This window comes from Gymnoscopelus braueri (assembly GCF_963280865.1).
Source record: "Gymnoscopelus braueri genome assembly, chromosome: 23".
Lineage (NCBI taxonomy): Eukaryota > Metazoa > Chordata > Actinopteri > Myctophiformes > Myctophidae > Gymnoscopelus > Gymnoscopelus braueri.
The window spans coordinates 31,622,516-31,638,921 of record NC_137625.1 but is presented as its reverse complement, the minus strand read 5'-3'; the positions used below and the strand labels follow the sequence as shown (position 1 = coordinate 31,638,921).

General features: G+C 39.1%; 2 protein-coding genes across 2 annotated transcripts; one reads left to right on the top strand and one right to left on the bottom strand.

Moving 5' to 3' along the window:
• Positions 1-3,719: 3,719 nt before the first annotated feature.
• LOC308079633 (piggyBac transposable element-derived protein 3-like) lies at positions 3,720-11,403 on the bottom strand (the record flags this gene model as incomplete). Its single annotated transcript, XM_080421185.1, has 3 exons — positions 10,830-11,403; positions 10,234-10,709; positions 3,720-3,747 (listed from the first exon to the last, which is right to left on the bottom strand). The coding sequence occupies exons 1-3, from the start codon at positions 11,391-11,393 to the stop codon at positions 3,720-3,722; spliced, it is 1,068 nt and encodes a 355-aa protein (XP_080277311.1). The 5' UTR covers positions 11,394-11,403.
• Positions 11,404-13,083: 1,680 nt separating this feature from the next.
• LOC308079632 (putative nuclease HARBI1) lies at positions 13,084-15,997 on the top strand (the record flags this gene model as incomplete). The annotated part of the gene is made up of 2 exons (XM_080421184.1): positions 13,084-13,096; positions 15,099-15,997. 2 exons carry the CDS (start codon positions 13,084-13,086, stop codon positions 15,995-15,997), a joined length of 912 nt encoding a protein of 303 aa, XP_080277310.1.
• Between the last annotated feature and the right edge of the window lie 409 nt (positions 15,998-16,406).

Genomic DNA, 16,406 nt, shown 5'->3' with positions numbered 1-16,406 from the left:
CTTCTGTTAACATCTGGCCTAACTATCTCTGTCCTTGATGTGTTTCATGTGCCCTGTATATCCGACCACTCTACCATCGTTTTCACTATCCCAGCACCCTGCTTAGTAGTAAACCCTGCCCCCCCCCCCCCGCAAAACTAGATAGTCTACCTGACTACATGACATAGTCCAGAAGAAGGAAGTTCATCTCTTAACAACTTGCAGAGAATCAATATGTCACCAAACAAAACAGAGCTCTGTTAAATACTCTGTGTCTGGTGGCCCAATCAGAGAGAAGGGAGGGGTGTAAGACAAACAATAGACTGAAACTGAACAAGAGTTTGTTAACACTTAACCCTTACAGTCTCTGAAAGCTTGAACAAAAGTACACTCCCTCTCAAGTACTAAATAATTACCAAAGCAACTAGCTAACCCTTTTAAGTACATATATTTAGGTCATCCACAACATTAGGAAATTACAGATGAAAACCACAGGTAGATTTTATGAAAATCAAATATACCAAGCCTTACCTTAACATATGACCTGCCAATGTTGAGTAGTATTAATACAGAATGAGAAAGTATTACACGGTTAATCTGATTTTCTATAGATTACAAATATAGAGAACAATATTACTTTACATTTGAATAAAAGTCTGCCAGCAGTTCCACTGGGGGACTGGAGTTAGAACAAGGTGTGTGTTTACAAGTTTCCTGCTGATACAAGTTCCTTGTGACTGAAGACTGAATAAAGTGTATCAGCTTTTGGAGGCTGAGCACACCTTGTTGACACCTTGCACTTTACATCCTTGTCTTGGACATGCTAATATAATATTTGTATTGGGTCTCCACATTCCTGTGAGTTGTTCACACGTCAGGGCCATCTATTGAAGCAGAGGCATGTCTCATTGTAATCAATGACCACGTTTACATCCATTTACTTCCTTTTCTAAAGACAGCTAATCCATCATTTACAGGACAAATGAACCCTGGGGTGAGGTGGGTTAGTGACAGATTTCAACAGAATGATCATTTAGCCTGGAGACCATGTAGGTCTTTTCATAAAATCTATGTGTAAACAAAGTTTTTATTTATGTTATTCCCATGTTAAATACATAGTTAAATTAATAACCTGTCAGACTGAGTTTGATAAATGTCTATTGGACCGCTATACATATTATGATGATTTATGCTCAACAATTGAAGAACGCAGTTCTGCAAATTAATAAAAATATACAGTTTAATCACCACTGTGGTGGAATTGCATTTAATTGCATATTGAATATGGTTAAATAATATTTAAAGTATTCTTAATAGTGAAGTAATTCCATTGATTTGTTAACTAAACGTCATTTATAAATATATATTCCACTAAAATTGCTGTGGTGTGAAGTTGGGTTTCTTGTATGAAAACATATCAAAGTTTGATCCAGATTATGTGGGCCTTTAGGCTTTAATAAGCCAATCTTCTTCAGTTATGCTCAAGGCTCATTTGACCCAGCCAGTCTCTGCATGTAGGCAAGTAAGCTCAGTCAGCACTCCACTGACAACCGTGTAAAGAACCGATCCGGTGCACCTATTTATTTATTTATTTATTTAAATGCATAACAAAAATGCTGAGTTTCCACACAAACATATTAAATTGGTGCACCATACCCATTCACAACAACACCACTCCATGTTATTTTTTTGTGTTGGGGAAGAGGAGCGCTTGTTTGCCTTATACTTCAACATCCTTAATAGTGAACTGTGAAATAACTTCTAAGGTTTTTAACCCACTTTGAACAGAAGGTCCAATGATTTTTTTTCAAATAGCCTATGTATATAGGGTTAAAGTGGTTGAACTTATTATGATGCTTAACTAAATCTGCTGGGGACCTCCTGGAAACCCCTCAAAGACCCCTGAACCCACTGCCCAAGAAGTTCAAAGTTAAAACACAAATGTGTAGTTTCAATAAATTACAAATGCATTTTTTGTTCTCAGTTTATGGTTCCTTACTGTCTAGAATGCATAGTACTGATTGTTATTTAGCAGATAAGTTGAACATTCAGTCATTCTCAAAGCTGGGAGTGTGCTGCAAGGAAGATATATTAATACAGTTTTAATTGAAACAGAAATTAAGTTAGAAAGTAAAATACATTAGATCAATTAATACAATAAAGATACAGTTGATAAATATAACAACTGTGACAACAGCAGCTAAGAATACAGCCACTGATACAATCTGTTTTGTCATAGTTGTGATTGTTGTTGTGTCAGCTAAACTAGCTACTATAGGTTGTATTCTTCCTGTCAAAGAAAGACTCATTTGCTTTTGTGTTAGGCACATGTAATTAAGTTTGGTCAATTTTCAGCTTTGAGGGAAAGGGATAAACAATATTATTGAAGCAGAATTGTAAGTTATTTTAGATAGTAGTTTAACCTTGTGCTACTGTTTGCAGGGTTGAATTTTGTTATGTACACTAAATGCAACAGACTATAACAAACTTGAACCAATGACTTAGACTGGACAATTAAGGAGCACCCATGTTTTAATTAAAATAACTGAGCACATTTGAAAAAAATATTTTTTTGTCTACTTTTGTATGAACTGTGTGTGTACTTGATTTGACATGCGAGTGGATTATTTGGTGTTGCAGTGGTCTGAAGGGTTAAGTGGGGGCTGTTGACCAATAGATGTCCAGTTTCTGTCTATTGTTGGTGCGTCCCACCCCCACCCCACTCTGATTGGGCCATCAGACACCCTCTGTGAGTATTTAGCAGGACTCTGTTTTGTTTGGTGTCACTTTAATCTGTGTTGCTGTTAAGAGCTGATCTTCTCTCTTCTGGACTTCGTGAAATAATCAGGTATGTAGTTTGTACTTTCATAAATATTGTGTGTCTTGATTTGACTAGCTGTGAATTGAAGGGCTATGTCGGGGTACAATAAAAGGAATTGTAGGTAAATTAGTTTAAACCATGTTTCAAATAACATAAGTTATGTGCTCAATACTACATTTACATGGTAACTACCACTGATCCTCTCCTATATATATATATATATATATATATATATATATATATATATATATATATAATTCTCATACATATACTCATGATTCTAAGTTCTAACCCTGCTGATTTCTCTACTAGAACTCCTGATGTAAAGTTGCAACACCGGTGACTGTCAGCTTCAGGAAACATTCCAGAGGAGCCACTAGCACACAATGGCTTCCTGTTTGACTCAACAGGAAAAGGAGCTCACCTGTCCTGTGTGCAGTGACATATTTAAACATCCTGTTATCCTGTCATGTAGCCACAGCTTCTGCAAAGCCTGTCTGCAGCAATGGTGGACACGAAAACCAACATGGAAAAAGGAATGTCCTATTTGCAAAATAAACTCCTCCCAGGACGAACTTCCTATCAACTTGGCGTTGAAGAACCTGTGTGAGAACTTCTTAGAGGAGAGAAGTCAAAGATCTCTGTCAACAAGGTCTGAGGTTCTCTGCACTCTGCATGGTGAGAAACTCAGCTTCCTCTGTCTGGACGATGAACAGTTAGCATGCCTTGTGTGTCAGCATTCAGAAAAACACGATGGACATAAGTTCACAACCATCAACAAAGCTGAAACAGGAGAAACTGGAGGATTTTAATAAAGTTACAACTAACTAGCTCATATATCAGGTCACATTAAGGTCCAAGCTCAACACACAGAGACACAGATTAACAACCAGTTTCAGAATCTTCACCAGTTCCTACATCAGGAGGAGAAGGCCAGGATCTCTGCACTGAGGGAAGAAGATGGGACAAAAGAGTCAAATGATGATGAGGACTATTGAGGAGCTGAGTTAAGGGTCTACATCCTCCAGTTTTAGTCACCCACCCACCCAGTGGAACACTACAAAAGTTGAATACTACAACATGACGTCACTGAGCTGCGGTGATAACCGTCTCACCGGTCACCATAGCACACCCACATGTTTATTATTATAGCAACACATAATGTCAACACAATATCGGCCATTTTGGCCGGTATCCAGGTATTAAAATATCTACGCTATAGATGTAAACAAACCTGCTGCTTTCATTGTGGTATTTGTTGTTTGGTTTTTGGACCAATGGACTTCCATAAAATGACTGTTTGGTTGGCAGTAAAAATGAGTATGGTGTCTTATCAATAAGGAACTTTAGGTGGATAAGTGATTACCGAAAAGGTGGGTGGGTGGATGGCTTAATTTGGAGCATGTAGGGCCTTTAAGAACTGGGGACTCTTTCAGAAGCAATAACTGAAGCAAGGGCTGAAAACATCTCATGTATGCAGAACTAAGACCACAATGGAAACATTGTAACGTGGGAACACCACAGTTAGATGTGAAGACAACAACACTGATAACAATCAGTTTACCTCTATAATAGCATATCCACACAACACATCACAAAAAATAACCACAACATTGCTTTTAAGTTTAGGGTGGATTTTAATTGTTTGTGTAACTGTTAATGGCCGGGTTTCCCAAACTAATTTGAGCTCGTGTGTAGCCTAGAAGCTGCGTAAGAGCCTCCACGCACCTGCGCAGTAGCAACCCCGCCACGCACTATCTTCGTTAGTAGCAGCTGTGTGTGCGCCCTACGTGCCATCTGAACTGGCTTCAGGAGATACCATCGTCGTAGGTTCTCGTTACGTGTGTGCTAAAACTACATTCGCGAGACAGCATGCACGTAAAGACCTCCTGGACGAAGCCTACGTAAAGCCTACATGAACTACGTAGTGCTGTCCTACGCTACACAGCAGTTTAAACACCCTTTGCGAAAGTGAAATGGATCATAAAAATACCAGAGCCAACTGTCAGATGTCCTGAAGCAGTCCACTCCAAATACAACTTTTGAATAATATATTTATGAATTAAATTACAGCGGTGAGGTGACATCTGCAAGGTAAATAAAACACTAAAGTGTCCCCATTATGCAAGTAAATTAAATATACTTAAAATACCAAAAGTAAAGGAATGCAGAATGTCCCATTTCCCAAATTTAATATGTATTAAAATCTTTTGAAAATAGCAGATCTACAAGCTTGTGGAAGCGTTGTGAGCTTGTAGATCTGCTAGTTTCAAAAGATTTTTTAACCATTCATAAACATGGCGAGCGCAACAGCTGTCACTTTGTGAGAGGAACTGGGGACTTTCATCATAACGTTTAACTATAAAACTTCGAAATTAAGGAAACATGTTTAGCTCAGCATCATTTATATACCTTTAGTTAACTTGGCATATGCTTAATATTTTTATCAGACGATCGGATCATCCGTGAGAGTACAATTTGTAAACTTCGGGTTCATGCATAGAGGACGAAGCAGCGTAGCCCTGGTTCAGAGCGTTAGTGAACTCTCTGGGTACAGCCACACATGTCTGTAAACGTCCGTATACGTCCGTATACGGACACCGGAAGTCCCATATACTCCCATGTTAAAAAAAAACGGAACGGTACTTCCGGTTTTAAACTTAACATGGGAGTGTATGGGACTTCCGGCGTCCGTATACGGACGTTTACGGACATGTGTGGCTGTACCCGGTAACAGCCTTCCATTTCGACATCCCCCCACTCCGACATTGACTTCTAATTGTCGGAGTAGCGGCACTTTTCCATTTCCATAAACGACCTGCCATTCCGACAGTGTCGGACTGGCAGCATGGCACTTTTCTTTTTTTTCAAGAGTTCCGCCATTTCGACCTATCTATCTAGCCTATATGCAGGCAGCATGGCGCATGCACATCTGAATATGATTTCAACGGATCCAATCATTATTATCCTGACAAACAATGAATCATTGACGGATAAAGAGCCAATCAAAAGTCCGCGCATATCAATAAGATGGTTATTATTATTCATATTATTATAAAAATGACTATCAGTGAATGACTGATGGACAGAAAGCCTTCTCGAATGATGCCCCGTTGAAATAATATCAAAACAAAATCATATAATGCTTGTATAACGTCATGTGTATTGTATTATAATAAACAGACATATGTGGCACGCATGTGTCATGCGCAATTACACGTGACTGCAACCATCATATAACATAACAGCGTAGGCACAGTGACAACTGGATCACTTGGTGACGGTGTTGTGATCATTCTGTTTGACAACCCAGGACGAATGCCATTGAAATAGCCTAAGCACCTTATTTAATACTATAAGAACTGTATAGTTCTAATAGTATTTACCTTCATCAGATAAATACTAATGTTACTGGCCTATTTGAAGAATGAACTGTCCGTGGACCTGGACCATGACATGTATTTGGGCTGCTGTGCGTAAAAATGGATTGTTTAGCTATGTTATGACAATAATCATAATAATCATAATAATCATAATAATTATAATTTAATGGCCGCTCGTTCCCCGGCCGCACACAGCTCGCTACAAACCTCCCGACAGTCATCGAAACCAACGATCACTGGCATCCATTCATGGCTTGTGCGTCTGTCTACAAACTAAGTGCCATTTGATCCTAATCACCTTTTATGTGTGCGCGAATGGGCCATCAAGTTTGTCTGATCTCCCAGTGGGGAGCTAACGACCGCTGTTGATTCATTGACTGAAGCAATCCACACCTATTTAATTGTTGTTGTTTTTTTCCTCGAAAGCAAAGTTGTTAAAAGACTCATGGAGAAATCATGATGTCATCTCAATCACCTAAATCAATCATGATTGAATGGCAGCTTCGCAGAGACGTGCAGAGGGATTTGGAGAGGCAGGGGCTGGAATTTCAAAAGGGCACCTATTGCTGGTGCCGGCCGGATGATGTCTTTATTTTTTTACATTTCTACCCAGATTTAGAGGAATATCTCATTTTAAATTAACACTATGAATCGAGGGTTAAACTGAAAAAAGAACTCCACAAACATGAACAATATTCACACAAAAGTTACTGTCACTGATGATCTATATGAGCAATTCAGCATATTACTCTACAACAGTGGGACACAACCTTCTTGTCCTGATCACATTGACAAAAAAACTATCTTTGCCAGAACAGCCACAACAACCACCCAGCCTGCCCTAACAATCCAGTATAGCCTTAAATTACTGGTTAACAAAGTAAAATGAGCAGTTTAAATAGATAAAGACTCTCGTAGATGTATTTTATCGATTTTGAAATCCTTTATCTCTACGAGAGCCTTAACCAACCCCCCCCCCCCAGATTGCCCTGGAATGTCAGCTCCAAAGCCCGTACTTCTCCAAACATGTACAAATGCTAAATATAAGGTGCTTACCCGCTTGCCCCAAATGTTAACTCGGTGTCCGTTGTGTTTGTGTAATGTATTAGTCCATATTTTTCAATAAAGACGTGTTTTGTTCCCGTCTGTGGCCAAAGGCCATTTCCCCCCCTCATTTACTTCCTGTTTACATTGAGTGTAATTCCGGATTTCACCGGATGCGCCCCGTCACCACCGCCCAATGGGAAACTCCGACAGAATTGGCCACAGACGGGATTAAAATACTTATTTATTGAAAGATATGGACTAATACATTGCACAAACACGCCTTAAAGTTAACATTTGGGGCAAGCGGGTAAGCACCTTATATTTAGCATCTGTACATGTTTGGAGAAGTACGGTCTTTGGAGCTGACATTCCACAGCAATCTGGGGGGGGAGGGGGGTAGGTAGATAAGACTCTCGTAGAGATAAAACATGTTAAAATCGATAAAATACATCTACGAGAGTCTTTATCTAAGGCTATATTAGATAAAGAGCGAGAGAGAGAGGAAATTAACAGTATAATAATTTTTTGTCCACAAATACCTACTGTATCTGTCTCAAATTAAGACGGAAAACTGATTGTCTGCGCTTCTCTGTGTGTGTCTGCTCTCCTCGTTGAATGGACAATGGACATGTGAGTGCGTGCGCCCGGCAGGTTTATAGGTTTCGATTGGACATATACTTTGTTGCGCGCTGTATCACGTACCGAAAATAGCCGATCTATAAGCTCACAACGCGTCGACAGCGCTCAATTAGGTATACTCAAGCTTTACTGGAGATGCGGTGTTTAGAGAGTAAGAAAGGGGCAATTCTCTTAGCCTTGAATGCTGCCTTCGAGTAGGGCATTTGCGTTTTTTTCACCATATATTTTTCACCATAATAAATGCTGCATTCATGGTCTGGAGAGGGCACCTTTTTTACCAATGGGTAAAAAGGCAGGGGCTCAAGCCTATGTGTGCACGTGCATGGCAGCTTGCTCTCCGGCCCCACTCAGCTGCTGGGGACTATTTAAACACATATACGCCACTCCTTTCGGTTCAGATCTTCACCACAAACATTCAAACCTCCCGACACGAAAATTAAAAGCCCTGCTTAACTGTTTATTATCTATATATTATTCGATGCTTTAATTCAATGACATTATGAATGATTTCATTATAAATATTGATGACTTATTCCTTATTGTAATATTGAAGATGAATTGAATTGCTAATTATTATTTATATTGGATATCATTATTAATGCAAAAATATTGTATTTCTGTTTCCTTTGTACAGCACACAAATTCCTTCAGTACATATACCACACCGGGGTTAAATCGAGCTCTCTGCCTCTGCCTCCTCTCATTCACCTTATATGGTCAGCCTGACCGGTGACCATTACCTGCTCACCCCTGTCAGTCACTCCCACCTGAACAATACCCCTAGAGACATTATTTAAAAAGTATTTAAGTTATGATTATTCCCTTTGGTTTATAGATTATGAAATGTAGAATCAATTGTTTATCCTGCTTACTGCTTAACTCTCTATTATATTTTGCCTATCTTATTTGATTAATTACATGAAGTTATGAATTGGAGATTTTGAATTATTTGACCATGAATTATTTGACTAGCCTATATGATTTCCTTATGAATATTGACTCCTTATTTATATTGAAATATTAATAGAATTTGCTATTATTATTATTATTATTATTATTATTATATTATTAAGAGATTTTTTTTCTTCCTGTACAGCACACAGACTTCATTAAATATGCCCAGTAGAGGCTAAGTAGCTCTCATGTCCTCCTCCTTGTAAAGTCAGCAACCTGACACGTGGCTCTCTTGACTGTTCACCCCCTGCCAGTCACTCTGAACTTATACAACTCATACTTTCAGTGATGAACATGTCAAACTGTTTTTTGCACTACACCCATACTCCACAAATTGCGACAAAGTCAATGTATGATGATGATTTGGTTCAATTTTATGTGTGTGTATATATATATATATATATATATATATATATATATATATATATATATATTTTTTTTTTTACCAAATATCACCCTGGTCAAAATGACCCACAAACATCAACAAGTGAATCAAACAGAACTTAAGGGTTAAGAAAAAAAACAAAAAAGGCATCCCAATGTCATCCCACTATAGGGGCACGGCTACTCAACTTCGATGGCTCAGGGGCCACTCGGCAAATTAGAAAAACAAACCACCACACCCACTTTTAACCAAAAAATTCAAACTAGGACTAGGAGGTTTCCCTCCCTCCCTCCATCGCAGGCATGCAGGACGTGGTGGTGGTGGTGGTGCTGGGCTGGTGGTGGTGGTGGGGTGGAAACTGCTGCGTCCGAAATCCCCTACTCATCCCCTACTCCCTACTCCCTATATGGTGATCCAGAAGTAGTTGACTATAGTAGTGAACTCATCAGCACATTTCGGACACTACTCCCTATATGGGGATCCAGAAGTAGTTGACTATAGTAGTGAGCACATTTCGGACACTACTCCCTATATGGGGATCCAGAAGTAGTTGACTATAGTAGTGAACTCATCGGACACTACTCGGGTCGCCGTCTATTGCGTCATCGCTGTCGCACAATTAACCCTGTAAGACCCGGATATATTTGTACTTGCAAAAAAAAATTAAAAACCTTTCAGATGGTCTTGTAGGAGTATTTAGAAGAGGAAAATATAATGTTTTTAAAAAATATATGTTTTGGTAAGTTTTTATGCAAATGTTGACATTTAGCAACGTTGGGTCCATCAGGTAGCAAAATTTCCTATAGGCCATTTTTATGGATAACATGGCAAATGTGTAAATACTTCACTAAAACAACTTAATGATTTATATGGTTTATTATTTGGCCTCAGATCAATTATGAATAATATTTGGCCTCAGAACAGTATACATTATGAATAATAACACCAATAAGCCATATTTTTTAATCAATTTTATTAAAAGAACAACAAAATAAAAATCTGTACAATATATGTAGTAAAGAAACCTAATAACCAGAATGAGAGAGGATGCAAGTTGTGCCTGGAAGAGTCTGAGTTTCAGGACGTCTTTCCGTGGGACCTTGAGAGCTTGGCACTCCCGTTTGTAGATCAGCCAGGCGTTGACCACAGCAAGGTAGATGGTGTGCCAGAAGATGTACATGTACCAGCGACGGGCTTTCAGAGGGAACTTGTACAAGGCTGTGAGGGAGTCCAGCAAATCCACACCGCCCATGTTCTTGTTGTAGAGTCCCACGATGTATGGCCTTTGAACATCGATGTAGGTCTTTCTGGCCTTGTCCCAGCGCTGAGTAACATCCACGGGGTCCACTCCAGCAAAGGATGAGACAAGAGTGACTGCCCTGCTGTCAAACCACTTGACCACAACAATGCTCTGGTCCTTCTCGACTCTGTAGTCAAAGGCCCCCCTCCCCTTCTTCTTCAAGCTTTTGTCATCTTCGAGGGTGAGGTTTGGTAGGCGGACCTGTGTGATTGAATGAAAGAATGAATGGTTTTATTAGTAAGTTGTACAGAAGCACACATACAGAAGCAATATGAAAAGGATTACTAAAAGCATATAACTTGTTATCATTGTGGTCATTACCTGTCTTGCTGTCCCCGTGTAGTGAATGCCGCGACCAAGGAGCCTCTCTACCAGTGGAGCAGATGTGAAGTAGTTGTCTGCGTATATCTTGTAGTTCTGCCCGCTGGGCAGTGTCGAAGCAAGCTTCATGACGACATCCCCCGACAAGCCAAGTTCAGATTTGGCTCGTACGCCATCGATGCTCCCTTGGTAAACGTCAAAGTCACAGATGACGCCACTGATCCCCGTTCTGACCCACACTTTGAAGCCCCAGGGGTGTGGCTTGCCTCTCATGTACTGCTTGATGGAACTGAATCTTCCCTTGAATGGAATCATCATCTCATCCACAGAGTTGTGCTCTTCTGGAACCACCTGTAGGCACTTCTCTCTGAACAAATCCAGCCATGGTCGGAGTTTCCAGAGTTTGTCCTTCTTGTCCTTCTCTGGCACGGTCAAGTTGTCAACCAGATGTAACGAGGTCAACAAAGTCTGAAATCGGTTGCGTGGCATCACATCAGCTACAGCCGCGTGTCGTGTGTCTGCTTCCCAGTACATCCGGCATCCATTCATTGGAGAAAGGCCCATTCTCAAATACATCCCCAACATTTGCTCAATTTCTTTTGGACTTGTGTTGACTGATGTTCCTTTTGTTTGAAAGCTGTAAATGTTTGTCTTCGTTGTGAGAGTGTCAATCATGTCTTTGGACACAAACTGGCGGAAGTACTGCAGTGGTGTTTGGAGAGAACTCATATCTTCAGAGGTCAGAGGTGGGCCAGAAAAGTCTGTATTAGGGCTGATGAAGTCCTTTTTCAGCCACTGATATCTTGAATCACGGCGCTGAGCGGGTTTGGTCAGTTGGGGTGGCTGAATGTCTGCTGGGCGGTCAGTGGGTTCACTGGGTGGTTCACGGGGTGGTTGGTTTTCTTTGGACCCCATGCCACAGTCCTCTTCATCTGACTCTTCATCAGTCTCATTGATGTCTATGTCAACATCACTCTCTCCGTTCATCACGATATCCAGAACATCCCTGGCTGAGAAGCGAGTCCCTTTCTGTTGTGGCATTCTGAAATGAAATAAAGACATACCATTAGTATAGTGCTAAGTTCTTACACATCACTGCTCACAACATTTCACAAGTCATACAATACTGTCTGGCCAACCTATTGTTTGATGATGATTGCCCCTAAGTGGTCATCATCATTACATTGCCCCTAAGTACCCACCACCCCTCGAATGAATAATGAACAACCCCCACAACCCCCCAAAAATTACCACATTGGTCCCACTGTCCTTGTAGTATTGAAAGAAAATTAAACATACTGAGAAATAACAAGGGAATATATTGGTTAAACTATGGTTGAATATGTATTGTTTAGGGGGAAAGAGAAACTTTGGGTGGACATTTTCTGAGGCTTACAGCTCAATATATATATATATATATATATATATATATATATATATATATATATATATATATATATATATATATATATATATATATATATATATAGTAATGCAAAGTGGGGGAAATACACATATAACTGTTTAAATCTATTGTGAAAACTATATATGAGGCTGAACAGTAGCAGGTGAACATTAGGCCTACCCTTGTATTTTTTGCAACCAAGAGGGCCCAACGTTGACCAAAAGCAACAAGTATGAATCATGCTCTAATTTAAATTTGGGAAATATATTTCACAATAATAACATATGTACATGTTCTAGACATTGTAATGTTCACCAAAACTATTATTACAGGCATATTACTTACGTTTTTGTGAGGAATATCTTCCAGAGAAAAAATAGATCTGTTCCAACAGAGATTTTTCAAGTTGTGATGATTCCTGGCTCTGTGGGGGGTATTTATATGCAAATATCCTGGCCAATGGCATTGTAAGACTAAACAATAGGACCCAATGAGGATTTAGAGGTGAAAAAATAACAGAAAAACAAATTATTTAAACTCCTTTCTTTATAAAATATAATTGTTACTCTAAAGCATCGCTGGGTCTTAGAGGGTTAAAGGGATATTTCACTTTCAAATAAAATACATATTAAAAATAAATATTTTTAAAAAATGAAAAAAGTTATGGCAAAATCACGGCCCCCTCACACATTGGTAGGACACTCTAATGCGTGAGGGGCCGTGATTTTTCCATTACTTTTTTCATTTATTTTTAATATATTTTTTAAATGTTTATATTATTTGAAAGTGAAATATCCCTTTAAAACGCCGATCGGATGGCTGTTGGAGCAATGAATAATTAACTCCCCAATGATTCTGGATTGTAAATAACATACCAACATGATGCAATGTTATTATGAGAAATACATAATTATGAGGGTTTCATTTATCACAATCACAATAAAATAATGTTATATAAATAGAATGTTTTTTTGTATTCGTGGATGAATGAAGGAAAGAATGAATGAATGAATAAATAGGTTAATACAAATATGTTCATGCCACAATTCACATTCAATAGGTTATTCTTGCAAATTTCAATAAAATATTAGCATATAGTATAATTATTGTAAATAAATAAACAAATGAATATAATAAAATGTTATAATTTGTTTTATATATATATAAATATATATGCATTTATTTGCTTTATTTGTTTTATATATATATGTATATATATATATATATATATATATATATATATATATATATATAAAGCAAATAAATGCACATATATTTTCGCGCGACTATCATTTGTTTTGAGATCCGTATCGCCTCGACCGCTCGAGGCTGTGGAAGGTTGGGAAGAAAAGAGAGGGAAAAACAAAAGTCACAAAAGCATCTTTTGTCTTCAAAGCCTTTTAAGCCATTTAATAATTTGTTCTACTTCTCCGGTGACAAGGCATTGGAAAATGGCACCAAATAGGCCTGTAAATTTTTGTGTGTTTGTTTTTGCTATTATACAATTACTTGTGATGAAACGGAGAAACAGAATTCGAAGACAGAGGACACTGAGAAGTGCAGCACTTGCTGCACTGGGAAGACGTGACATTGTGAGTAAAAAGTAATTCTCAATATGAACAAAATACTGTCATAGTAGCCAGTTACACCCTCTCCTGGGCAAATTAAACATGGCACACGCAGTGGCGTAAAGCAGTGGTTCTCAACCCGTGGGTTGGGACCCCAGGGAGGGTCAAAAGTAATCAACAAACTATAGGCCTACTATAAAAACTGACCAAAACCTTGACCAAATTGTGAAATCATATAAGAAAGTGGCAAAACAATGAAAATAACCGATCTACAAGCTCACAACACATGCTGTGAGCTTGTAGATCTGCTATTTTCACAATATCTATCTGTTGAGGCATCTAAATCGAATGCCTCAACTCCTACATTCCAAGTGCTTATCAGGGTTCAAATATGATTATTTTTGGGGGGGCCCGGGTTGAAAAGGTTGAGAACCACTGTTATAAAGTAACTAAGTACATTTTGCAGGATTATGCAAAGGCTAAAATGTAACTTAGATATCATGTTATGTAGACAGATGCCAGATCATTGTTGTATAGTGTGTATAGTTTCAAGGTAGGCTGATGATAGGTTCTTGGTTTACGTATGTATTAGTTATTATTATATTATTGGTTTACTATGTATTTACTATGTATTACTTTATTATTAGATGAATATTTTTATGCATTTGATGTATTATGTGAATGATGATGTATTATGATGTATTATACTGCAAGTCGCTCTGCATTAAGAGCGTTTGCTAAAATGCCTAAACTGTAAACTCAAGTACTGTACTTAAGTACATTTTGATGCCAATACTTATGTACTTTTACTCAAGTAACTGTTTATTTCTAGACTTTTACTTGTAACAGAGTATTTCTATATTGCAGTATTGTTACTTTTACTTTAGTAAAGAATTTGAGCACTTTTTCCACCACTGGGCTCTAGTTAGTTTTGAGTGACATAACCTAGTAAACTATTACAGGTGAAACAAGCCCAAATAAGCAACTACACTTTAGAAAGAAGCCCATATAAGCAACTACACTTTATAAGCAACTACTTTGGATTGTAGTATAACTTTGTTTAGACACATACTTAATTTCAGGACCCCATGTTAACAGACTATCTTTATTTATCATTATTATTTATTTACTATTATATCTCTATTTATTTGCAGAGTGAACGCCCAGATCAGTACTGCGTTGTGAACCGCCATGTTCCAGTGTTGAAACTGTACTTTAGCCAGAGGGACCTACGTCCAGACTTCCGTCTTTCCCGACGCTCAATAGGCATTCTTGTGCGAACCCTCCAATCTCCAGTTGACCCCGGCTGGGGTCATGACCTAGAGGTTCTGGTGTTCCTGTTTTGGCTGGCAAGTGCAACCTCCTACCGTGTGGTCTCTAGAGCGTTTGACATCCCACGCTCCACGGTGCATGACATCGTCCATAGAGTTGCAAACCAGGTCATCAGGATCAAAAACAGGGTCATCTTTTTTCCACCCCCTGATGAAATCCCAGTAACTGGATTGGGGTTTGGGAATCGTGCTGGAAACACAGCATTCAACAGAGTTGTGGGCAGCATTGATGGCTGTCATGTCAGAATAAAGCCCCCTCTCAAAGATGGCCAGTGTTATTTTAACAGAAAGCTATACCATTCGATCCAGATGCAGGCAGTGTGTAACAGTGAGTGCATCTTTCAGGACATATTCGTTGGATACCCAGGCTCAGTCCATGATTCTCGGGTGTTGAAAAACTCCCCAATGTATGTCCAAAGACTGTACCCACCTGAGGGCTACTGCATCCTAGGGGATGGTGGCTATCCCTGCCTGTCTGACCCAATTGCACTGATCACACCCTACAGAGAGCCACTGAGGAACCCAATGGAACGCAGGTTCAACAGGCACCATGCAAGGGCCCGTTCTGTCATTGAACGGGCCTTTGGCATCCTGAAAACCAGGTGGCGTTCCCTCTTTTTCAAGGCCCTGGAAGTGCACCCTTTTTTTGCGGTGAAGGTCATTGCCTGCTGTGCCATTTTGCACAACTTTTGTCTCAAAGCTGGAGATACCCTTGAGCCTGAGGAAGAGGAAGAGGAGCCAAATGAGGGTGGTCAGCACCCACAGGACCAGCAGGATGGGGAACAGCTGCGTGGCCGCATTGCTGCAGCCCTCTCAGTCCCAGCCAACCCTCCTGAAGCCCTGAATGAACATGATTATGTTTAAACACTTGAACCACTGGGAAGACTAGGCAAAATCAGCAAATCTACAAGCTCACAACGCTTCACTATAGTGTTGAGCTTTGAGCTTTTGTTTTGATGTAGACGGAAAGAAAAAAGCTCAATATAGCAAGTGCAGCACTAATCAGTTCCCCATCTTCTAATTCTGTTTCTGTCATTTAATGTAATGTCATTGTAAAAAAAGGAACATGACTGACAGGCCTATTGGGTGGCATTTTGAATGAGGTAGTTACAGACCTAATGTAAATAGCCATATTTATATCGTCATTAATTTATTCATCATTTATTTATAATATGGCATATATATACATAATATAGTAACAATGATTATTGAAATATATAGTATTCCTAAGATGTAACATGTAAATAGTTGTAGAAATAGTCATAGCATAGTG